The sequence below is a fragment of the Leptosomus discolor genome, chromosome 5 (assembly GCF_034619465.1).
Source record: "Leptosomus discolor isolate bLepDis1 chromosome 5, bLepDis1.hap2, whole genome shotgun sequence".
In the NCBI taxonomy this organism is placed as follows: domain Eukaryota; kingdom Metazoa; phylum Chordata; class Aves; order Leptosomiformes; family Leptosomidae; genus Leptosomus; species Leptosomus discolor.
In genome coordinates, this window is record NC_141395.1 from 35,710,569 (window position 1) to 35,735,538 (window position 24,970).

The window sequence follows — 24,970 nt, forward strand, 5'->3', positions numbered from 1 at the left end:
CATGAAGTGTGAACTACCTTTGTGAGTTTGTTTTGTTTCCTAAACTGTAGAGTTCCTACACTGAGAACCACTACATTTGTAAAAAAAAAATGAGTCTTTTCTTAGTAAAGCAAATTCAGCGAGGAAATATGCTGAGTCAGCATGTAAGTGCAATCCATAATCACATGGTTAACCCACAAGAATGTGCTAAAATGCCATATTCACATAAATTAATAGCAGCAGTTTGATACAAGTGGCCAAAAAATGTGCCTTCTAACTAAAAATGTCAGTTTTTTTCTTTGCTCCTAAAAACTACTTCCTAAGCTCAATCTACTACTTTAAATGTATTGATAATTTTACACAAATGACACTTGTATACATCTTTCTGAGCTACCAGAACTTTCAGAGAATATTTGACTGCAGTAACCAAGTGAAAAACTTGTCAGCTGTCTATCTGTGGAAGTTAATGAGAGAAGCTCCATGCAGCAGAGAAGAAAAACACAGAGGACAAAGCAGAGTAGTATCTGTGACCCCAAAATTGCATCATGTTTGAACTTGAGAAACATCTCTAAATAAAATGGATATCTTGAAGGAAAAGGACGGAGAAACTAGCATTGATTCTGGGTGCTTTCATTATTCAAACTGAAAAGGGGTAATAGCATAAAGAAAGCATACACAGGAGGCAAGCTGAAAGAGCAAATGAAGAATAGATGCTGGAGTATACCGGAACACATAGAAGCTTAAAACTTAACTGGGTGTCACTTAAACATAGCAGTTCGAATTTTCATCTACTACAGGTTCGCGACAACAGCACAAAACAATCTCTTAAAGAACCTTCAGGAATTGCATTTAAGACCTTTATGGAATAACAAACATGTTGGAAATACATGTTTTTCTTTTTTAAGACTGGCAACGTACACTTAACATATCCCTGCCTCATTATCTGTGAATGTCCTGCCTGCATAATAGTCAAATCCTACTCTGAATCCCTCTTCTTCAATTCCATCACAGATTCTGGAAGCAAGTACTACATAGGCAATGAGCCTTATCAAGAAAAGCACTTCTTACATTGGTTTAGCTGTACTGGATCTTTCACTTTTCCTACATTAACTGGAAGTGTCTTCTCTGGGACGATTATTGTTTTTTGAACCTGTTTATACTCACTCTTGTTAAGCTGTTTTTCAGAAGAAACTGTTTCCAGAATCTCACATGAAAGCCAGCTATAAAACATATGTGATCACCATTAAGTCAACACTTGGCCTTCAGGCATTTCAAGAATATCAATTACAGGGTTTTTCCAAAAACTAGCTATGATGAGGTAATTTATTTTAAAATAATAATTGGAACAGAGAGAACTGCCTCTTTAAGCTAGCATTCTGTAGATATTTTAAACAAATTTGCAGATCACTACCTAAACATAACAAATTATTTCCCTCTAAACTATATGAATTAGGGAACTGGATTTTTTATTAGAAATATTATTTTAGCAAACTGAGAAAATATTTAATAGTGACTGCTTCAACCTGACAACAGAGATGAAATGAAATCGCTATTATTGTGACCTTAAGATCCATTGGCAGATGAGACAGACATCTCAGAGGAACTGTTCTAAGAGAACATAACTGAGTTGGAAAGTGATTTATAAATTATTTTACAATGGCAATTAATACAACACTAATGTGGCTGTCACTTCTTACTTTATAAAAATTATTATGCTTTTCAATAAAAGACCTATATTCTGGTTCTTAAGTAGTAAAACTATTCTAATCTAGATCATTGTAGTGATACTTGCATTGCTAGTGCACATAAAATAAGAAAAGTGTATTTTAAAATCCTTCACATAAGGATTTAGTCTTCTCTAAATCACAACTTAATCCTTTTTACTAAGATAGCAGGTATTGAGAACACATTTATTGTTGAGCTCAAGGCACTGAAGTAGAATTCAAAATTTGGGATCTGATTTGAGAACAGAGATTTGGGGCAGATTTGCTGAAAACCTCCAGTGTTACCTCAGTTCCCTATCTTTAAACTGAGAATAATAATTCACCCATTTCTTGTCTACATTATCATTCAGTTATTCCAACTGAGAAGAAAATACATGAGAGTCAAGTCCAAGGTCTTCTGTTGCTTACTTATTCTGAACTTTGATCTATGACTATTTGCATCAGGGTAGCAGCTAGAGCCTCCATCTCATTTTTCCAGAGGCTGTACAAATATCAAAAAGATAGCCCTTAACTTCAAAGCATTTATGATCTATTGAACTGTGATAAATTACGCTAATCTCTTGGAAATGCTGATAAAAATCAATATAAAACATCAAACCCCGGGATTCTTCCTTGTACACATCATTCTAACAGCAAATAATAAGAAAAGTAAAAAGCTACAACTAGTATAAAATTAACAGAGTGGTGTTTGATTTTGAAAATAAAAACCACATGAAGTGGCTCAGCTTTCCCACCTTCCTCTCTTCTGGTCACCCAAAGGCCAAGAGAAGGAAGATCGCAACCCCCTGAAATACATCACTAACAGAGTAAGGAGGATTCACTTGATCACATACCAAGCAAGACCATTCATACTGTCATTTAGACCTCTGTTAAGGAAAAAACAAAAGAAAACAAAACACAAAACTCAAACCGTAAACCTGTACCTAGTTTTAAAGCTTTTAAAATTGATTTGAATATTAATTATTCACATGCAATTTTGAGGAATGCTTTTTCATTTTGAGAATGAGTTTGCTTTCATTAGTTGCAGTTCCTCAAAGCCTCATAAACTGCAAGTTGGGATATGGCTTCTAAATCCTGATTTAGGAAGACCTATACATTCCTGACTTCAACAGATTTTCAGCAACAATCCTATATTCATGAGTAGACAAAACTTCCCTCGCACCTAATCTTATTAGCTGAATGCTACAGTTAATGCAATATGCTGAGTTACTTATCTCTGTCTCCGTAGTATCCCCCATTTCAGAAGCACACAAATTCTACAGCAATAGTAAGAGATATGGCTTAGGGACATTTTTAGTCTATGCTTCAAATTAATCTGTTCCTTCAAATGCAACCCCTTGATTCCACACATATCATTAAGATTTGACATATATCCTCATTTCCACATTTTCCCTCTTTTCAGGAATGATACAGCAACAAATTGAAAAACAACTTGTGAAACTATAGGAATTGACTAGATTTGATTTCCTTTAAGGATTCAGAATGAAGAATATACTACTTGTGCAAAAGTATACAGTAGGAAAAAAAAAAAATTAAAGTTTAGACCAATGTAACCCATCACTCTCTCCCTTTTAGTGTCCAATAATAATCTCTAGTGAAAATGCAAAACATTTTAACAAAGCTTTACAAATTAGTTCATGCAAATATTTTTCCTTAACTATGTCCCAAATCAGAAATTATTAGTTCCTGTAGTAAGTTACACCTAAAATTCTCAGGTACAAAGTTCAAAATGGTTTTTAAAATAGGCCTGGCTTTACACTTTCTGAATCAGAGTAATCTGAAGGAAGCATTTCTGAGAGAAATATTCATTACAGTTTATGATCCACAACTGACTAGTGTATGTTATTATTTTATTGAATTTAATAAAGTCAGAGACTGCAGCTGGTGACTTGTCCAATAGCTTCTTGAGGATGAATCCTCACGGAGATCAGTATACGTGGAATTCTTTTCTGAACGGTGAACAGCCTGGCTGTTGGACAGATTTCTGTAGTCTTGTTTTTGTTGGTAAAACTGTACGTCCTTGTAGAAGTTTCTGCTCAAAAAGTTGTGCCATTCTCTTATTTCTATGATCCAGTTCTATTTGGTTTTCTTAGTTTATTTTGGGAGAGCTTCCTAATTATTTTTGATGAATAGTAGATGCAATAAGAAGGCAGTAGCTCCATAAACATAGCAAAGGCTGAGCAAACAGAAATACCCAGCTTTGTCAAAAGTAAAATTGGGAGATGAGAAGGAGTTAATCCATCTGCAGGCCTGAATCTAATTTAAAGCAAGAACAATCTACAAACCATTGTGGGCCACCTAGCCCACAAGTACAATAATCCAGATGTTTGAACTCTATAGCCTATTAGTTGCAGTATCAGACACGCAACTCATTTGACAGTCTAGGGGCTAAAAAGCCAGCTTAAAGAAACCTCACACTCTCACAGCTGACAGCTCACACGGAAATATAACTGTGCAGAAAGAATCCCCGGAGGGCATGCTAATGAGGCTAATTGGCAGTTTCAAGCAGACTTAAGGAGAGGCAAGGGAATAAATATCAGCAACAGAGAAGGAACAGAAAGGGACGCAGAGAGTTGAGTAAATCTTTGCCGACCTTATGGGCTTTGGAAAGTCCATCCTTTTTCTTAGCATTCTTTTTTTGCTTGCTTTGTTAATTCTGTTTGGACAAACCTCTGAGTTTTGCTCAGTTGTTTTGAACAGACATTCACATCACTCACTGCCTGTTACTGAATTGGTGTCTGCTCTTGCCCGGTGCTGAGTATCTTTCACAATAAAGCGAAGATTCATACTCAAATACTAATTTACTCTTTTTCTGAAGAATAACAAAATGACATTATAAAAGTTGTTACAAAGCTTCTAGTGATTTTTGAGTCTTTTGTCTCAACGTCTCATTTCTCAGCTCTTTTGAGACAGATACCAGGAAGGGCAGTGATTGCAAATCTGTTTCATACTTGTAAATAAAGCATGTCATATAGTACTTAGACATTTCAAGTGTACTTAGAGCTTATGAAGAGACCAAGGAATCATAAGCAGAACCTGAGAGAAGATGAGAGCTCTGGAGAATACATCAAAAGCTACTGTGTTGTCTTTCAGTTGCAGTTTATAATGTATTGAAAAACACGAGTACTATTTTTTCTCTCACTTCCCAATTAAATTCACTGATTTTTACTTTTTTTTTTTTTTTACTAGAATCTACCAAAAATATTTCACTAAAACACATGTGCTCTATTGACTGCTTTTCCTGAGAGAGAGGAAAAGAAATGAAACATTATACATCATATTAAACTGTCTTGCATTACTTCAGAAGTTCTGAAACCCTTTTTGGTTTCTGTCAGCCTTGAGCAGTCAAATGACGATGCCATGCCAGGTATCGATGTGGAGCAAACGCAGCAAAGAAGCTGGTTTCTGTAGTAGCAACCATGCTATTGCACAGTCTCCCCATGCACCTGGGGAGGACTTTGCAATAGCATGCTGCAATTGTGCTGGGTAGACAAAACCAAAGAGGGTATCAGCCCTTACATTGTCTGTAGTTCATGTTTGCCTACAATTAGCTGTAATATTTGTAAACTAAAAGCTAGGCATTAGGTGAAGTACCTTTACGAATCCTGTCTCTGCTTTCAGTACATGTACGTATTCATCTTTATACTCATCTACTACACTGCAGAATTAGCAGTATGTGTACCTGTAGCATGCAGGTATAAACCACTTCCCACCCCTACCCCTCACTTCTGCAAGTGTTTATCACCTTGCCAAATTTTAATTACCTGGATCTAAGCATTCTGTCTCACACATATGTCTCAATTATATACTTTTTTTGCATTTATGCATGACGTGGGAAGCTTCAGTCAAACCTAAAGCTCTCTGTGCAAGCTACACACAAATGGGCCTTAAGAAAGAAAAACTGGAATTGCTCATAAACTTCATTCCTTTCTTGAAGCAAATAATTTTCTGGAGAATAAGAGTGATCTGTAGAGCCTGCATAAATAAAGCGTATTTTACACATAACGGACAGAAGCCTACAGACACCTGGAAAGAGATCATACACTTGTCAAAAACGCACCATTACTGTTCCGCGAACTTTTCTAAACTTCTAAGTCAGTATTCAGTCATAAAAGATACCAGTACTCCAATTACAAAAAAGTCAGATTTTTCAAAACTTGCAGATAAACAATAGTAAATGGGTATGAAAACCAAAACTCTAGGTGCAGATGTACACAGACATGCATAAGCCACATGCTTACTAATTCTTGCAAAATGATCTTGAAGTGCTGACTTGTAGGGGGCATTGTGGGCTACTCAAGCATACGCAACATGAATTCACATAGTGTTTGAACTTTTGTGCATTCGTATGCAGATGAGATATACAATTGTCTGCAAATACTGTTCAACTTTTATCATTGTACAGTGATACACTACTGACAGAAAATGAGGGGTGGGTTTGTGCTCAAAAGACTGGACCAAGACTTAGGAGGCACAGACTTAATTCTTGCACTTTTACAAACTGGCTATGGAACCTCAGGCAAGACAGACTGACAGCTTTTCAAAAGCACTCAGTACCTCCCAGAACTATCTGAGGAACTAACAGCTGTTCAGATTTTAAGGAAGCTGAAGTCTTCACAAAGGACAACTGAAACTACTTCATGCTGAACAGTTAAAATGCAGCTCCCCTCCTTCAGCTACTTATATAAGAATACGTGGCACTCCGAGACATGGTTTAGTGGGCGTAGTGGTATTAGGTCAACGGTTGGACTTGATGATCTCAGAGATCTATTCCAACCTAATGATTCTATGATTGTTCCTGTTGAAAGTTTAGATACAAGCCTTCTGCATCACAGCCATTTATTTTGCAGGATATTTGTGGATATAATGCTATCCTCTCCTACCCTTCTCCCATTTTAAGTACGTAATCTTGCAAGTAAGATGGAATACGTAGGTCCATTTCCCTGAAGCAGATAAGTTTTTTGACAGTACCCCTTGCAGACTCTAAATATTTCGATTTTATTTACATGATTATTCCTCTTTAGTATAATGAGACCCAAGTTGAACAACTAAGAAGTTCAGATGTGCATTTCCCTGTAAAATTATAATTTTATGTTTTCATATTTTATTTGGATGTTTTCACAGTGCTCATTTTTCTTGTAGTTACACACTGAATTAATTACGAATACATCCAAGCATTTTGGTACTCTAATGAAATTTAATTAGAATTAAGTTATTAATTCTAATTATAATAAATTAAATGTAGGAAAATGAATTATTTCCTGTAATGCCCTCTTCTATTTCATTAGTTTCTAATTGTCAAAATTTTTGTGCTCTGTTTGGAATATCTTGCTATATCTGACTTCACCACATAAATTTAAATATACTTTTTGATAATGTGCCTTGTATCTCTGTTTACTTGGAAAACCTATACAAAATTTTCCCTTCGATATTCCTTCATTAATTATTTTTACTGACACAAAGCCATGATCATTCTGTAGTATGCTGACTGGATAGAAAAAGAAAAATTGTTAATATAGCTATAGTAACAAAAATTTGTAGTAGAAATGCAGTTTATGCCATGAAAACATGGCTTTAATACTACTATACACTAATGATAGCGACATGCAGATATTCAAAAGGCATAATTGCACCTAGAGCCTGCTATTGTAATTACATTAAGCAGAAGCAGCATGGTATTTTCAACCTAAAATTCTTGTCCAAAATGCCTATTCCAGAACAGTATTATCTGCCATTCCTCAATGATAAAAAGAGTTGAAGGAATAAGAAATTACATAAAGTTGAAAAATCAACTAAACTCTGTTTATTGTACTGCAGTGAAGATTAGGACTAATAGGTACTGCCAAGCAAGGTCTTTTTGCTGGGTATTTATTACTAATGCCCTTTTTTTTTTTTTTTTGCATCTTTCCTACAATAGAGGTCCAAAATATATACTGAATAATTGAGAGGAAAGATCATCCATGAAATTGCATGACAATTCACAATTAATTGTTATCAAAACCCCACAATAATACAACATAAGAGATGTTTAACAGGGGTTTTTTTTAGGAAAGCTCTGCTCATTTATCTTCAAAGTTTCAAATTTGAACTTCATCAAGAATCATAACTATGTATTTGGCAATATACAAAGTTTTAAAATAATTCTGAAGTAAACATTAGGACAGTAGCTGTCTCAGCACTAGGAAGCCATCACATCTCTTGGTAAAATAAACTCCCAAAGGTTTAACATGCCATCATGTTATTACATAAAATAGCAACTCTTCAGCCTAGTGTGAGGTCAAAGCTACTGACTCCACAGCACACTAGCAGTCAACATAAACACCAGCCTTGCAAAGCAGAACCTCTAATCTGCAAAATGGGAAAATGTGTCTGTGAAAATTTGATACAAGCCAAAAAAATAGCCAAGCGCCTATAAAGGGGAATATATATATAATTTACTACAGAGAGACACAGTAAACATTGCTGGTTTGGGCAGTGAAAACTTTTTATTAGCAGAAAGACACCCCTCAGGGTAGTATCAGTTATGTGATGGTAACAATCAGTCCATTTTTAAGGTTGCAGTCGGGTTCCATTATAAAGTCACACTTTGATCACTTTTCTTTTGGAGAAAAGAAACTGGCATAAAATCACAACAATTAACTTAAGGAGAAAAGAGAACTTTTTTTTTCCCTACAATATGGAAAATAACACAAACATCTGTTCTTAGTTATGGAACATCATATAAAAAAAAAAAAGAAGATGAGATAAAAGAGAAATTTTGGTTTGCCTTCGCATTTTATATCCAGTAACATGAAAATTGCCATGCTACTACATCTAAATGAGTCCTGTACCCCCACATTTGATAATACACTATCAAGATTCTAAATGATCTTTTTGGAAAAAAAGTTACGTGAACACTATCACGGAATGATTTGGGTTGGAAGGGATCTTAAAGATCACGTTGTTCCAACTCCCCTGCCATGGGCAGGGACACTTCCACCAGACCAGGTTGCTCCAAGCCCCATCCAGCCTGGCCTTGAACACTGCCAGGGAGGGGGCACACACAGCTTCTCTGTGCAATCTGTGCCAGCGTCTCACCACCCTCATAGTGAAGAACAACTTCCTAATATCTCATCTAAATCTCCCCTCTTTCAGTTTGAAACTGTCACCCCTCACCCTACCACTACACTCCCTGGTAAAGAGTCCCTGCCCACCTTTCCTGCAGGCCCCCTTTAAGTACTGGAAGGCTGCTCTAAGGTCTCCCCAGAGCCTTCTCTTCTCCAGGCTGAACAACCCCAACTCTCTCAGCCTGTCCTCACAGAGGAGGTGCTCCAGCCCCCTGATCATCTTTGTGGCCCTCCTCTGGACCCACTCAAGCAGGTCCATGTCTTTCTTGTGCTGGGGGCTCCAGAGCTGAGCACAGCACTGCAGGTGGGGTCTCACCAGGGCAGAGCAGAGGGGGAGAATCACCTCCCTGGCTGACTATACTTCTCTTGATGCAGCCCAGGATATTGTTGGCTTTCTGGCTGCACATTGCCTGGTCATGTTGAGCTTCTCCTCAACCAACATCTCCAAGTCCTTCTCGGCAGGGCTGTTCTCAATCCCTTCACCCCCCATCCCCTTCATCCCAGGACCCTGCACTTGGCCTTGCTGAAATTCATGCGCTTTGCACAAGCACACATCTCCAGCCTGTCATGGTCTCCCTGGATAGGACAAGAGGGAATGGTCTTAAGTTGCACCAGGGGAGGTTTAGATTGGACACTAGGAGAAATTCCTTTACTGGAAGAGTAGTCAAACATTGGAACAGGCTGCCCATGGAAGTGGTGGAGTCACCATCCCTGGAGGTGTTCAAAAAACGTGTTGATGTAGCACTTGTAGACGTGGTTTAGTTGGCATGGTGGTGTTAGGTCAACAGTTGGGACTTGATGATCTCAGAGGTCTATTCCAACCTTATGATTCTATGATTCCCTCCAGTGTGTCGACCACACCACTCAGCTTGGTGTTTCTGTCAACTGTTGAAGTTGCTGAGGGTGTACTCAATCCCACTGTCTATGTCACCAATATGCTTTCATTTGGAGTGATATATTCAAGGAAAAATATAGGATCACAAACTGACAGCAAAATTCTGACTTCAGTAGGTCCAGATTTCACCTCCAGAGTGCAATGAAGTGTGTGGAGACTTATTATCAGTGCCTTCAGGAAGGCCAAGACTGGAGACACCAGAAGATTAAAAAAAAAAAAGCCAAACCACAAACACAAAACAACAACAGTATGAACAAAACAAAAAACAAACAAATAAAAACCATGAAAAAATCCCAAACCCAAAAACCCCAAAACTCAGACCCCCATGAACTGATGCCATACAGCAAACCACATCAAAACCTAGCAAATTTCAAAATAGCAAGTACCATGAGGACTGGGTATACTGTAAAGAAGAGAATTAAGATGCTTTTATATTTAAGGGCATCCTTATGAGATTGTGGCTCCTGGATTTTACTTCCAGAAGAAACAACTCTGTGTTTTCTTGCAACGACGATTATTGCCATAAATCATCCTGAGCGTATATATCCCAAAGGACAAGACATTACTAATTCTCGATTAAAAAGTCCTGTCCATTTTGTAGAAAAAAGGACAGTTGTCTATATTGCAAGGTTCTTTTAATTTCCAGTTAACTTTGCTAGGATTTTTTAAAATAGGATAAAAGTCAACTCATGAACTGCATTTTATGAATAAGCTTTCTTTTACATCTCTCAGGAATCAAATAAACAAACAAAATCCCATCTTTTCCCGTTGTTTTTAGTAAGCTCTCCTTTTTCTGGTCATCTCAGAAGACTAGTGTCAGAGAAACAATTCTTGTGTCTTATAAGGAAGAGAAAACACTTTTTCATCCGTGGTAATTTGCATTCAAAAAATGATGTAGCAGAATACAGCTCAGTTGCTGATGGAAAAAGACCATCTTTGGTATTGCTTTCCATCAAACTGAGTTGGTTTTCTGAACATAGCATTCTTCACTCACATAATTACCTTTTGAAATAAATCAGATAAAGTCTTGGTTTTTCCTCCCAACAAATAAAAAAGTTATATGAACAGAAGTGGGACAGTATGAACATTTTGAAAAACAAATCAATGAGTCTTTTTCAATACTTGCTTTATAAATGCCTTCTGAGCTTTTAATCATTATTTCACAATGTAGTTACAAGATATGAAATCAATGGAATATTTTAGTTAAAAATCAAAATGTTACAAAACCCAAATGAGGTATTAATGATACATGCTTTCCTCTTAAAAAGAAAAACATTGCAAAAGAATGAAAACGGTACTTAAGAACTGAGGCGGAAACATCATCTACATTTAATAATGTTGTTATGTCTGCATATGGCAGCTAACTTTATAAAAGTTGTGCAAATTTATGCCAGGTCTCAATAAAAAGAGTGATGTGGAAATCCCATACCCTTTACACTCCAGTTACACAGCAGAACAATTTTATACTAGCTTTGAAATAATAAATCAAATAAATGACAGTTCTAAATAACAATTTTTTACTGTGATCCAAATGAAAAAATCGGTAACTTTTTTTTATAAACACATATGCTGTAGTACATTGCAGCTTCCTGCAAGTATTCTGACAGAGCTTAAAGCAACAGCACTGAGGTTGAGGAGGCCCTGTGAGATGAGAACCCACATTAAAGAGGAGCAGAACTGGAGAGGACACTTGGGCATATGTTAGCTTAAATAAAAGGAAAGACTTTTTTGGACCAAGAGTCTTTCTAATAAGTCCGAGACAGACTTCCTTGGATCAAAATTCCCTATCCCTTTTTTCTCCCACAGAAGTTGTTGATGCTGTTGTTTCTACAGTTATCACCATCTTATCACCATCTTCTTTATTCTAAAAAATTTTTCTGTATAGCTGTACTGACATCTCTTCATGAGATATGCTTTTAAGAAAGACAAGGAACTTTTTTTTTTTCCTCTTTAAAAGACCACAAATGAATGGACATTGTTCAGTGCATTAACAGGATTCATAGCTTCAGCTTGCTCTTAAAATAGATGTCACTGTCACCCCAGCAAATGTTCCTTCCTCTCAAAAACTGTAATATAAAAGCCAAGGTGTCTGGCAAGGCTATACAGTTAAATGGTAATACATCCTTTGGTCAAAAATTCAGTTTGAGAGCACGCAGAAGAAAAACACGTTCACCTGGCAACTAGCAGAGCGAGACTCAAATTTCCACTACAGACACTTGCTCACTATGTGGCAATACTAAGCAAAAGAAAATTGCAAACACAACAGCAGAGAATACCAGTGTAGGAAACTGAGTCCCAGCCAGTGAAATATTTTTTATTTTTATATTAAAATATTTCAATCATATGAGAACTTTATCCAGAACAGACCAGGGTAGAATCTTACTGAATTACTCTCCCAGTTCAGGCAAGTAACATTCAATTACTCAGTTTACTCTGAGTTATGCTTATTACTGAATATTACCTCCTCCTTTTAGCAAACCATTTTCTAAGTTGTTATTTCAGGAAGATGCATCTCCTGTGAAGAGATTCATTAGACTAACTGAAATACTATTGTAGAACTACATAGTAACTGGGATAAGAAAGCATGAGTAAGACGTTTTACACTGAAAAAATTTCATTATTATTCCATCGTATTTCCAGAGTATTTGACATTTCAATATATCCAGCAGATAGGATAATTACTCATTGCCTTTGCTATTGTTCAAAAGAAATTTGTGCTATTAATTTTAATTTTTATAGTACTGTAAGAATGCAACCTGATGTTAAATTCCACTTAAAATTTCCATCCATTTAGCATCTATTAAAAGGAAACAGAGCATCAAGCAGAAGAGGAACATTGGTTTGCTTTCTAGAAAAGCATCAAATAATTCAGAACAAGAATTAATTGGCCATTACTTAAGAAATAGAAAATTTTCACCTGCAAAACAGATTTACTAAGTTTTTCTTCACTATTTCATTTGGCTAATTCATGTCTCTGCAGTTTTCAAATGAAAAGCAAGATAGAATGTGTTGTTCTAAAGGTAAGAGGACAAATAACTTCATATTTTCTTACCTTCGCATTATAGGGAATATAATGCTTTGATAAGGCTTCAGGAGTGTGCATCCATGTTTTGTCTACAGAAAAGCAAAATAAAAGAAGCACTGAATAGGTTATTCAACTGTTAATTTAACTATTATAGTATCTATCTGGAAAACATCAACAACCATTATACTCATACAAGTAGCTGTCTGAAGCAGTTATTGGGGCTGAAGGGAAATGCAGTATATCTCACACCTTCCCACATACTTACATGAAAGAACCAGTTACTTCTCTTGGGCACACTTTCCATTTTAATTGACTTGATTTACCATAAGAATTCCAGCTCCTCCTCCCAAGCACATGTATTGGTCTAAGTTGTTTGCTGTTTCTCCCTCAGATCAGTATTTTCTGCATCCCACTGTAGTTTAAAGCATTGACTGTGTGTTGCACTTCTAATGATGTCTTTTTGATTAATTATGAGCTTTTTCCTCATGAATTATCAAGACATTAAAGGGACAAAGGAAATTATTCTGGAAAAATTACCAGAGCAATAACTGACAGAAAAAAAGCCCTAATCCTTCTATGAGAAAATAGGAGCAAGTCAGACTGTGGTAACTGATTCAAGAGGTTTAGATCTTCTTTAATCTATGATTACTTATCCTAAATAAATTTGCATATTTCCTGTAATGATTTTCACATCGAAAGACTGTGCTATTGTCTTTCTTTTCCCTCCGTATGTTTCATATGGTGACATAAGTTCATTATTTGTGACATATATCTTCCATCCTCCTTTTTAATGGCAATTGAGAACATTCTTCACAATTAAAGGTGGAATTCCAAACATTAGAAAAAACTTTTTATTAGAAGATCAGAAACCTCTTTTTAAAAGTTTTCTCATTTAAAAGCATTTAAGAAAACAAATGTAAGATGTTCCAAAACACTAAACTGTATTACTAACTGCATGAGAGATTCTGTAACACTGAGTTCTATTTTATACTTCACACATTCAATATTTAGTAGTATTTTCTAACATGAGACTATTCCTGTTTTAATTAGCTTTAAAGTCACAAATCTGGAACTTTATTGAATCAAGTTAACACAATAATTCTTTAAAGCAAAATTGTACCCTTGGATATTCTGACAATTCCCTTTGCCTTTAATGGAGCTGCAGTTACAGCAATTGCTAACTTTTTTTGTTAGTTACACATAAGAACAAAAAAATCATGTTCACTTCAAACTGTTCAAGAACAAAAGTTGTGACATTTGTTGACACTAAAGCAGTAACTGATTATTTTTGAATATACGGAAGCAACAAAACTGTTGAACAAAACATTCACTATAGTCACCGCAGTAACAGAATCAAAACTGCAAAGCTGGAGCAATTTTTTTACTTTAAGCAAATTTCATTCTAGATGACAGTAACGTTCAGACCCATTACTGAAGAGTGATATTATCACTTCTTAATTAAAGGAAGCATGATTTGTCCATTCAGCAGCACCCAGGAGTACCATTATGCACTGAAGTGGCTCTTCCTTTCAGTTGTGGCTTCTGACTGGAATACCAGAACAGAGAACTGCACTTGTTTCCCAGAATATTAGAAGACCTGAAGCCTGATCTCCATTTTGAGTACCAAATCAAAAGCCGATGTTATCCACAAGTAAAAAATAATGATCAGTAGGGATATTAGGTTAAAGCCTAACAAGCCAAAAGATAACTGATAAGTATTCTGTTTCAAGTCAGTGCACTGCTAAAGGCCAGGCGAGCAGACTGGTGATGGGGCTCGACTGCAAGTCCCAGGCACAGAGGCAGCTGGCACACAAGGCAGGCCTACTCCCTGCCCCATCATGCTTAGTGCAGCAGAGTCAATACCTGTCCAATGCAAAGTTCAACTCCAAAATACGCATTCACATTGCTACTGTCCGTGGTTTTTTACCCATTTCTTAGACATCACCTATTTACTAGCTTTCAGCAAGATACTGGCATAAACACATAAAGGAAAATCTAATAAAAATGCTCCAAAATAAAACACTGAATCTCTTAAAAAATAACAACAAAGAACTCCAAACCCACCTATCTTCCACTTATTTCAGTGCCTAGTACCAATACAAACAAGCAATAGGGCTCTAGCTTCTAAAGCAATTTTACAGGCAGACAGGTACCAGTAAAATTAACTATTCCTTGCAAACGTTCCCTCCTCCCTTCTTCCCATCCCCAAGCAGAGAAAGTTCAAATCGAAAAAGAAGCAATTTAATTTGGGAGCCAAGTTTGAAAAGGTGGTCTTAACTAAGCAGCTGGCAATCTTTCCAACGTTATTATTAAGTACAAAATTTTACTTTAAATGTTTTTGTGAAAACTTCCACTTGCCTATCAATCTCAAACTGTAATGCTATAGGGATTCCAGCAAGGAATAACACTGCTAGGAAAGTGTTTCCATAACTGTTGGTACCTCTAGTAAGGGGGAAGATTAGGAAACTAAGACAGGTACTCTCAGCTCAAAAGGAAATCGCTAAATGAGGATATCAAAAAGATGCCTGGATTCTGAGTCTTGTGCTATTGATTAAAACAGTGACTCAGCAATCAGCATTTCCAACATCCAGATGTAGATCCATAGACATGATTACACGGTTATTAAAGTTTTCCATTGACATTGGAAGCCCATTTCCTAGAAGCAGGTAGCAATTACAGAGCGGTGGCACTTTTGAAAGAACTCTTAACACTAAACAAAATCAATACAAGGCAAAATTCACACTGAAAGCAAAGCTACTACGGGGAAGTTTGTTACCAGTATTTCCTTCAGAATCGTAAGCTCCGATTTTGGACTTAGGCTACTCTCAGCAGCTGTTTGAAATACTGCTTAGTCTGATTTCACAGCAGTTGTAAAATACTAAATTTCAGACACTTTGCATGCAATAAACCAGAAAAATATGAAAAAAGAAAGCATATAAAACAGGTATTTGTTTAAATACCTGATGCAGATGTGGCTTGTGGTTTGCATGATCCCTCACTTCTAAAATTAAACAAGTTTTCACAGCTTAGTACTTAATTATTTATTCTCAAGCAACAAACAAAATACGAAACCCTACAATGAAAATCACAGTTCATATTATTATTTTATTAGTTATACAGCAGCAGGAGTTCTAGACACTTTATAGATAAATAAAACAGTAAGTCCTAAAGAAAGGGCTAGATAAAACCAAAACTGACAACTGCACGCATGTATTGTAACAGTAATAGAGTGAGAGACTTGTGCTATTGCACCAGGTGAAAGCTACAGTTATTTTAGATCTTTTCTGAAGCTCTTCATCTAGGTTGCCTTAGCATTTACATTAAAGTTTAAATAAGTGCCCAGTTATTTTTTTCGAGCCATCCAGAGTCCATTAAAACCTAAGTAGAGTTTAACTAGAATGAGGCATGAGAAATTCTAAGAGGTAAAAGCCTAAGTACCTGGTGGTTTTTTCAAACATGCAGGCACATGGTAAGCCACAGCTCTGCTTAAGAGCAGTAACAATCCTGTAGGCTCTACACAACACCTCCTCATGTGCATGGCATGCCAGCAGTGCAACAAAGGCTTTTAGAGAGCCCCTGTAGCAGCAGCACAGCATCCCATCTGGTTTTTAATAGTATCTGACTTGGGTGAGAGCTTCTCAGGTTTTGCTCCCTGCCAGCATATAACTAGTCTGCTAAGGGCAGTGGGAAAACTGCATGAAATTAACGCTTGGAAGACCTGGGCTTTGACAGACAGAAGTGCAAGGCTGTAGGCAGGGGGTTGGGCACTTCCATGGTCAGAGGATTAACTGTGCTCAGAATTGAGTCTTCAATCCTTTCTAGTCCCTCTTGAATCACATCAGCCCCTCTCCTTTATAAAGGAAAGGTTCCTTTACAATCTGCCTTTCACATCACACAACCTGGGAGCACCTGTGTGAGCCACTTCAGAGGCCTCAGCAGCGCTGGGAGACCTGGGGAAGGGGACCATGCCGAAAAATCACACACTGAAGTCAACAGACTCACGGACTTTATGAAGTATCCAGACCAACTGTGCTGCACTTAGCAGAGGATGACACTAGGTTAGATATGACCACTGCTGACCATTTATCTACCAAAAAGGAAAGCAATACAGTGTCAAGAAAAAAAGGAATGACTGAATAAAACCTGTGTGTCTCATAGCAGTAATTTATTAGTGTTATTACCAGGTTACTATGATTAAGAAATTGAAATTATGAGTCAGATTCTGCCCTAAGCATGTACAGGCAAATACCCCCCCAACATATATAATTCAAAAATAATTACTTTTTTTTTTTTTCTCAAACATAAAATGTTCTTTAGAGGCATATTCATTCTTTGACAAGACAACAGAGCTGTATCTCCTTAGAACAGAGTAGGCTTTGCAGAACGCTTCGCTTTTCTATGTCATTCTCTCGTATTATTTAAAAGGACCTTATAAATGGTTTTAAACAGCTGATTAAAAGAGCAAAATCACATCATAAAATGCTGCGTTGGGATAGTTAAAAAATTTTAAAAAGTCTAGTATTTGCATTTCCTCCAACAGTAACACTCACTGCATACCCTACACATTTTATAGCATAATATTTTTAAAATATAGGTGATGGTACGTAGGTTTCAACAAGAAAGAAAAATAGGATCAAAATAATATATTAGGGCAACTAACCAGTGACTAGCAAATCTTTGCTTTTGCACTTCTGATTTGTTAATGTTAAGAACTTTTAACAAGTTCAGCTTCCTTGATCAAAGAGAAAAACAAGAAAAAAATTCTAAGCTATATAGCCTGTACCTCTTACATCTTCTCACCACAAGAAGAGCTGCACTGTGTCTTTGATAAAAGCTTCCAGTTAAAGTTGAAACAGAGATTACTGGTATAGCATAATTTATTTTAAGTGATCACGTTTTCGCAAGTTTTCAGTAAGAAGTATGTACCAATCAAACCTCCAACTCCAACTTTCACTGCTGGAGACAGAGTTCAGTCCACTATTCCAGTATAACTATAAACAAGTTTGGGAAAGTATCAAATAAGCTTGTCAAAAATTGTTAAAAAGGCAAGTTTTTGAAGAATTTCAAACTGTTAAAGAACATTACATGTGTCACTTTGGTAGGGCAAAACAAAGGAAAAGAAACAGAAATGTGAATCTCAATACAGTTAAAATAGAATTTTAATTTTCTAATTCAGGAAATTAAAATAATGTAATAAAATGTTTAATTGGAATGTCTTTTAAAAACGACAATAAACTGGAAAGAGAAGAAAGTAGTGGCACCAACGATTCAGAACAATATGCACATCTGTAGCTTCCTCTTCCTTATGTACCTAAGGTACCTCCTTTTACATACCTAAAAGATTTCATTTCACAAAATAGTATTTTCCTCAGTGACATATTTTGGATGTTCTTTGCAATTTTCCAACACCTTTATAAGATAAAGTCCTATAAAATGAAGTAGTCATTGTGATTCCTATCAAGGTATGTTTGGTACTCATCCAAATTTATTTCACACAGAATAATACATCTTGTCTTCAATTAGACATTCATCCAGTTAACTAGCAATGTACCTAAGTAACTCAAGCATTTAGGTTGTAGTTGGGGAAGTTACTTCCAATAAGTAACTTGGACAAGAACTCATACACTAGTAATAACTTACATCAAGAATTTATTGGCTTGTAGATCTCAAAAAGGTACACTTGCCAAACCACCATGTGAACCATTTAACATTCTGTAAATTAGGCTAGATAAATTTTAATAGGGTAGAAAGCAAAAAGCTTGATTCCTTCAACACTGTTCCCATTCTAAAATCAGTATTTAATGCTTTATGGTTAAGCAGTGGGCCTATGTTCTTGAAAGGAGCTCCCTAGATTCTGCAGAAGCAACAAATATTTATTGTTGTAAATATTGTTGTTAACTTGCCTAGAATATTCTTTAAAGCAGGCAACAGATAATATTATTTCTGCAATACCTTTCTGAAGATAATGCAGATAAAATGGCCAACAGGAAATTATCTTCCTATTCTCATGTTAACAGAAAGAAAAGAAAAATTAGGTTTATCCGTGCAGACTCAACATGAATCCTATGGAGAAAGTTTCCAAAGCGTACTCCTCATTTGTAGATATGCATCCTCTAAAGACATACTGTAATAATTTCTTCTATAAACAATTAGGTCTGTTTCTTCCGCTTTCAGAATATAAATACCTACATAGTTGCAAACACACATAGTCTGCAGGACTGGCCACTTCCTTGTCCCACCAAAAGCAGATAATTTGGTCCTTGCCAAATTAAGGTAGTAATCCTCCAACTCTCCTTGTTGGCATATTCGAAAGGGTACCTCCACACCCCAATGAGAATAATATAATAGTACAAATGACACTTCAAAAGCCATATTCAGTTACCAATGTGAAAAAGGGACCTGGTCACTGAATACTGGTTTTCCACATATTTCAAAACCCAAGGAGCAGTATTTGGAATACACAAAACCTCTTTGTGGAGGTATTACAAAAGCATTACGAGAACTAATTTTCGTGTCAAGTGAGACTAACTGAATACAGAAATATTTGGTATACAAAAGAAGCACCCTTTTCTCTTCTCAAACTTTCCTCTTGAAAAAAATTCTTATTTAAAAAAATCCTACAAACATCAAGCAGCAGCTTTTTTTTGGGGTGGGGGCAGAGGCAGAGATTTACACCTAGTTTGGGGGGTTTTGAGTGCTTTTATGAAAGGACAAAGTGCAATCACAAGAATATCTGAAGACCACAATGAGGATGATCGTGTCTACTCATAAGCCTTTAAAGTATACTCTTTATGGTTTTTATCATTATTCTTAACACAGAAGTCCAGCACACGATCGCCTGTTTAAATTACTGATGTGAAAAATACTCTCTGACAGAATGAAAGTATTTGCTCTGGGACTATAATTATCCCCTTCACCCTTCTGGGGCTTCAACTATTGTTTACTCATTCAGAATAAGAAATATAAACTAAAACATGACATCTCTGGAATGCAGCATAAGTTTACAATAAAAATACAGATCATATTATAGCTAGTCCATTCACATAAAAGAGCATTCTATAACCTTTGACTTTTTTTTTAATGTCAGATCCTGCCCATTAAATGCATCTGTCTACACTTTCATAAATGAGACTCAAAAAGCCATTGCACAGAAATGTTATTGCTGAAACTTATGATTTAATGACAGGCTATTACTTCAATATATTCCATTTAGCATTATGAATACCATCGACATCTCACGAGCCGATAATGTGGCACCAATTACCAACCTTATGAACTGTTATCACATGGAAAAACAATTACAGAGAATTCAGATTCACACATACAACAGCAGCTTTGGCATTGAACTTTGTGCCATATGCAAACTAAGGCTGACATTTATTCTGGAATGAAGGACCACCACTGGAGTGTAACAAAGAATAAGCTAAATTCAACCGTGATTTACGCCCTCCACAACCTCACTGAAGTCCACTGGATTTCAGATACTGTTAATTCAGTACTAAATTTAGCCCAAAGTAGGCATGCATACCTATACTTTTAGCACTATTTTGAGATGCACACCAAGTTCCGCTCTCTTACTCCCAGAAGGTCTGGATTACAGTACCTGCATATTTAGAAATGCCTCTGTCTAGGAGGAACAGTAGTTTTCTTTCACATTTCTCATGAGGCAAAAGCCAACACTAGTTTACTTTTGTTTACTTATATGCACTAGTTCTCATATTAACATCTTTGAATGAAAGGCCACAGAATCAGTGAAATGCGCCAAACTCATCTGGAGAGACACCTCCAGTCACTAAAAAATAACCAAACCAAACCCCCCATAATTAATGCTTTCTGTTTTGTGTATACACATTACCTGTACACACAATCATATATAAATTAAGGACAAATAGGTAATTCAGTTTAGATAACAATATGCTCATGAAAAAAATTTACATGAAAATTCAGCATTTCAAAGACCTCTTACAGAATAATTACATTAATATCCTTAAGATACTTACAAGAGAGACCAATATTATCAAGATGCAAACATATTTCAAGATCAACAGACTTTGATCTGCATTATGGATTTTTCCACTAAAATATTTCAAAGCAAGCATGCTACCACACCTAACTCTAAAGGAAAGATTAAGAAGACTCTTCAGAAATCATGACCCAAACCTGGATAACATATAAAAGCAAGCTCTTGATACTGTGATAGATACATAAATGTTTTCACAAGCTTCATAATAATAACAAAGCAGCAATAACATACATAACATTGTTCTTCAATTTGTTTTTGTGGGAGAAGGAAAGAGATTCTTAAAAAAAAGGTCATCTATAAAAACGACCCAAATAGAGTATACTGCACTCATTGATCAATGAATAGAAAACAGAATATATGTTTTTGTACAGTCATATAATATTTTTGCAACCGAGAATTTTTTCCATAACACATGTAATCAGGATTCCAACCAACCTGTACTGAAGCCAAGAGAAATGCTATTTTACTTTGAACAGGTACTGCGTTTTCTTCATATTAAAACATATAACTTCAGCAGGTGCTGATATTAGCTTGAAACCAGAAATTAACTGGTTTTGTCAATATTAGTTCATAACATTTGTTTCCCTGTTACACGAGCTCATGGCTAACCGATGAGAATAAATATTACAACTCGGACTGCTATAAGATTCCATTTATTTACGATTACTTCTGCAAGCACTTCCTGAAACAAGCTGAATTTGCTTAAAATTCACATTTTCTTGTATTTTTCATTGACATTGGGATGAAAGACAGACAGCTTTTATTCAATTTGAGAATTAAGCATATCAATTAAGGCTTCAACTAAAATGACTATTATGCAAATAAAAACAATTACAACTAAAATACAAACATAAACTATCCAGGCTAGAAGCTGTGGTTTGTGCTAAATCTCAGGGTGTCAGACAGGCAATGACAATACCAGCTGGTTTTAAGGTCAGAGCACTTAGCACACCTTGTCAGTTGAAGTGGCTGTTTCATGCTCAAGCCATGGCCCTCAAAAATAAACTTACACTGATTACTTGCTCCAGACACGATACCTGTAGTATAAAATTCTGCTGCAAAATCAAGTACTGTAATACTGAAAAGGGGGGGGTCTGTGCTCTAAAGAGCAGTGCTTTGATTTAAGACAAATCTGCTGTTCCTGTAACACAGGCTCTCTCAATACACAAACGCTTATGTCACATATCATATCTATCAGAAACTTTTTCCTTTAAAGAATCAGGGTTAATTTAAAAAAGAGCTCACTTCCTTTTTCTGCTAACGACTCACATTTTCTTTGCAACTCTTTTGTGAAAGCACAGGTTGCTATCCAGCCTCCAATAGTTTAAAAAAAAAAAAAAAAGAAACCTTGATTTTAGTCCTTCTCTTCTTGCTTTGTCTACTAACGTCTGCCAATGATGAGATCATTTCCTGACCACTTAGAAGGAAAGTTTTGTTCCTTGAATCACATGACAGCACGAGAACAGAGCTCTTCAAGTACAGCACAGTCCAAGCTGTTCCAGTCACCAGCTCACCTGGTTCAAGAAGACAAGGAGCTATGGCACTAGCTACTATCTTCTCTACATGCACTGTATTGGAAGGCTAGTATAGACTGATCGTGACAATGACAATTAGGGAACACATTCTATAAATCTGCACAACTCTGATATCTTTGGCTATTATGAAAGTACCACTTCTGTTTAAATTCTTCTCACAATTCTATATATTTGAGACTGTTGTTTATGTAGCTCCAAGATAACAGACTGACTCAAACTTGTAATTAGCACAAACCCTAGCAGCACAGCTACCAGAAGACTAATTTGGATTTAGAGAGAGCTGCTAGGGAAGTCATGCCACTCACGTAGTTAACTCCTCAAAATATCCATGCTCTTGTGATCAGAAGAAACCCACAAACAACCCCATCAAACAAAGGCATGGAAATTATTGTGTATCTCTGAGGTCTGGGAGTAAAATCAGAAAATACAATAAAGGAAGTTCAGCAATGGAACTCATTTGAAGCTGTTTTTAAATGTAGTTATTAGACATGAACGTTGACACAGTCAAGCTTTTGTGAACTTCAAATGGCATGAAAAATAAGTCATTTTCAATTATTCTTTACAGTTGCTTAACTGAAATTTTCATTTTTCCTAGGATACAAGAATGGAAATGTAGCCTGCATCATTATGAGTAAAATAAACAGATGACAGCATTTAATTCTTCTGGTTGCTCATGTTCTGAATAATTTTTAAGAATCCACAATAATTGCATTTCATTGTGCCTGACAGCTGCTTTTATGATAATTTTTGTTCCTGCGGTAAAGAGAACAGCACACAATCAGTGGACAACAATGCAAATGTCCTTGAAAACACTGAAATTCCAAGAATTTAGGGGAGGTCAGCAAGAATTTTCTTATTAAGTGAAAACTGAAAGGAATGAATCCAGAGCCCTCAAATGACCCCAGATACCTGAGGATACGACTTCACAATTTGACCATAAAGGCAAGATGCAGATACTGTGAAATTAGTGAAAGGGCATTTTAGTGCTCTGGGTGCTAGTCAAAACACTGAGGAAATATCCCATAAAACACAACTGTTTCTGAAACATAGCAGGCTGTTTCAAACATTATCAGAACTCACTAGAAAAAAGAAAAGGAAAAAATTATGTTGTCACCTAAAGAAAACAAAAATCTACAAAACCCAAGCTTCTTTCCCAGTTGTGATACATCAATTCACAATTAAAGTCCATTGAAACGGTGTAAAATTATTTGGAAGAAGCTAGGCAACACTACTAAGCAGCTAGTATGGCACAGATCTCTTGATAGAAATCTCTACACAAGAAAATACATCAGTGCTTAGAAGCAGCATGGGCTATGGGTTTCAGCTTATTTCCTTAGCTTCCACCATGCTACTGGGGTATCAAACGATCTTTCATCTGATTGTGTAGCCTTTGTGAATAAGTGTACCTTCCTTTTGCAATCAAGCTACATCTGCTGATAATCTGCACTAGTTACATTATCTCAAATCAGCTTGCTTTAACAAATAAATGTACTACATATGCAAGGATACAGTGACGCTATCATTTCGTGTTGGTATAAGGTATAGCTGATTCCTTTTATTTGCAGCTTTGATACTGATATCAAAGCAGGAATTCTTGTTACATACACAAAAAACTTACACTTATTCCAATTGAGTTTACACCTAGTTATTAAAGCAAGGCTCTAGCTCAGTGTGTGTCACACTTAAGATTCTTAAGACGAAAACAAGAAAAATGAAGAAGTTACTGAATATTTTCTACATTACAAACAAATGGGGAAAACAGCAACAAAGCTGTCAGTTAAAAAAGTTGTATCTCTAATCCTCCATCTGAAAACTTATGTTTAATCCTAAACAGACCATGAAAAAAGAATAAGCAAGCCAGAAGAGCCACATTCATAACTGAATATTTAAGAGGTTTGATAATCTGTTGGAAAGTACACCAATTCAGATTGCTACAAATTCAGAATTGCTTCTTAAAAGCTCAGAGATATTCTGCTGCATGAGATATTTCAAGTATATTATACATGGTTTTCTAAAATAGCTTCTCCAAGAATAAGAACCAAATGAATATATATAATAAGTAGAGAAGTCACTAACTCTTTAGAAGTTCTAAAACCCTCCAGCACATCCTTTGTTCTGTGCAGGTAAAAAGAAAAAGGAAAAAATGTGTGTATTTTATAGAGATATATATACACACATACCCCTCAAAGAAAATATGAAATTCAATATAAGCCTTACAACCCAGAAAGCTCTGTAAGTATCAGTCGGGAATGCTTTGCTCTGTACATCTCATAGCAGGCTACCTGTTTCTACCTAGTTAATTAGGTGTGATTATTCATAAGTACTTCCTTGTATAATTCTTGATATTCTAAAAAATTCATACAACATATTTATGTCTCCCACGGAACGTAAGCTAAATTACTTACCTTTCTTCCGGCTAAAAGCACGATTCATGTTGAAAAAAAAACAATCCAGTCAATGATGTTTCTGGGTTTGGATTTTTCCCCCCCACTTTAACCTGCAGAACAATACACATAAGAAAACAAAGTCCATTACTGTTTTTGAAGTTAGCTCATGATCTTCATATTAAAGACAATGCAAATGATTTTAAGAATTCTGAAATAATTCAAAGAAACGAAAGTGAGATGTGCTTTGCTGAGGAAGAAATTGCAGAACTGAGAAGATTTATGTTGGAATGCCGAGT

At 36.0% G+C, this 24,970-nt stretch overlaps 1 protein-coding gene across 1 annotated transcript in view; it reads right to left on the reverse strand.

Moving 5' to 3' along the window:
- The window catches only part of GULP1 (GULP PTB domain containing engulfment adaptor 1), an 81,486-nt gene extending 56,766 nt beyond the window's left edge, over window positions 1-24,720 (reverse strand). The window contains exons 1-2 of the mRNA XM_086465986.1: window positions 24,693-24,720; window positions 12,757-12,818 (exon numbers count right to left, since the gene is read on the reverse strand). Coding sequence (XP_086322112.1) covers window positions 12,757-12,818; window positions 24,693-24,720 — 90 coding nt within the window. The remainder of the gene's footprint in view (window positions 1-12,756; window positions 12,819-24,692) is intronic.
- Between the last annotated feature and the right edge of the window lie 250 nt (window positions 24,721-24,970).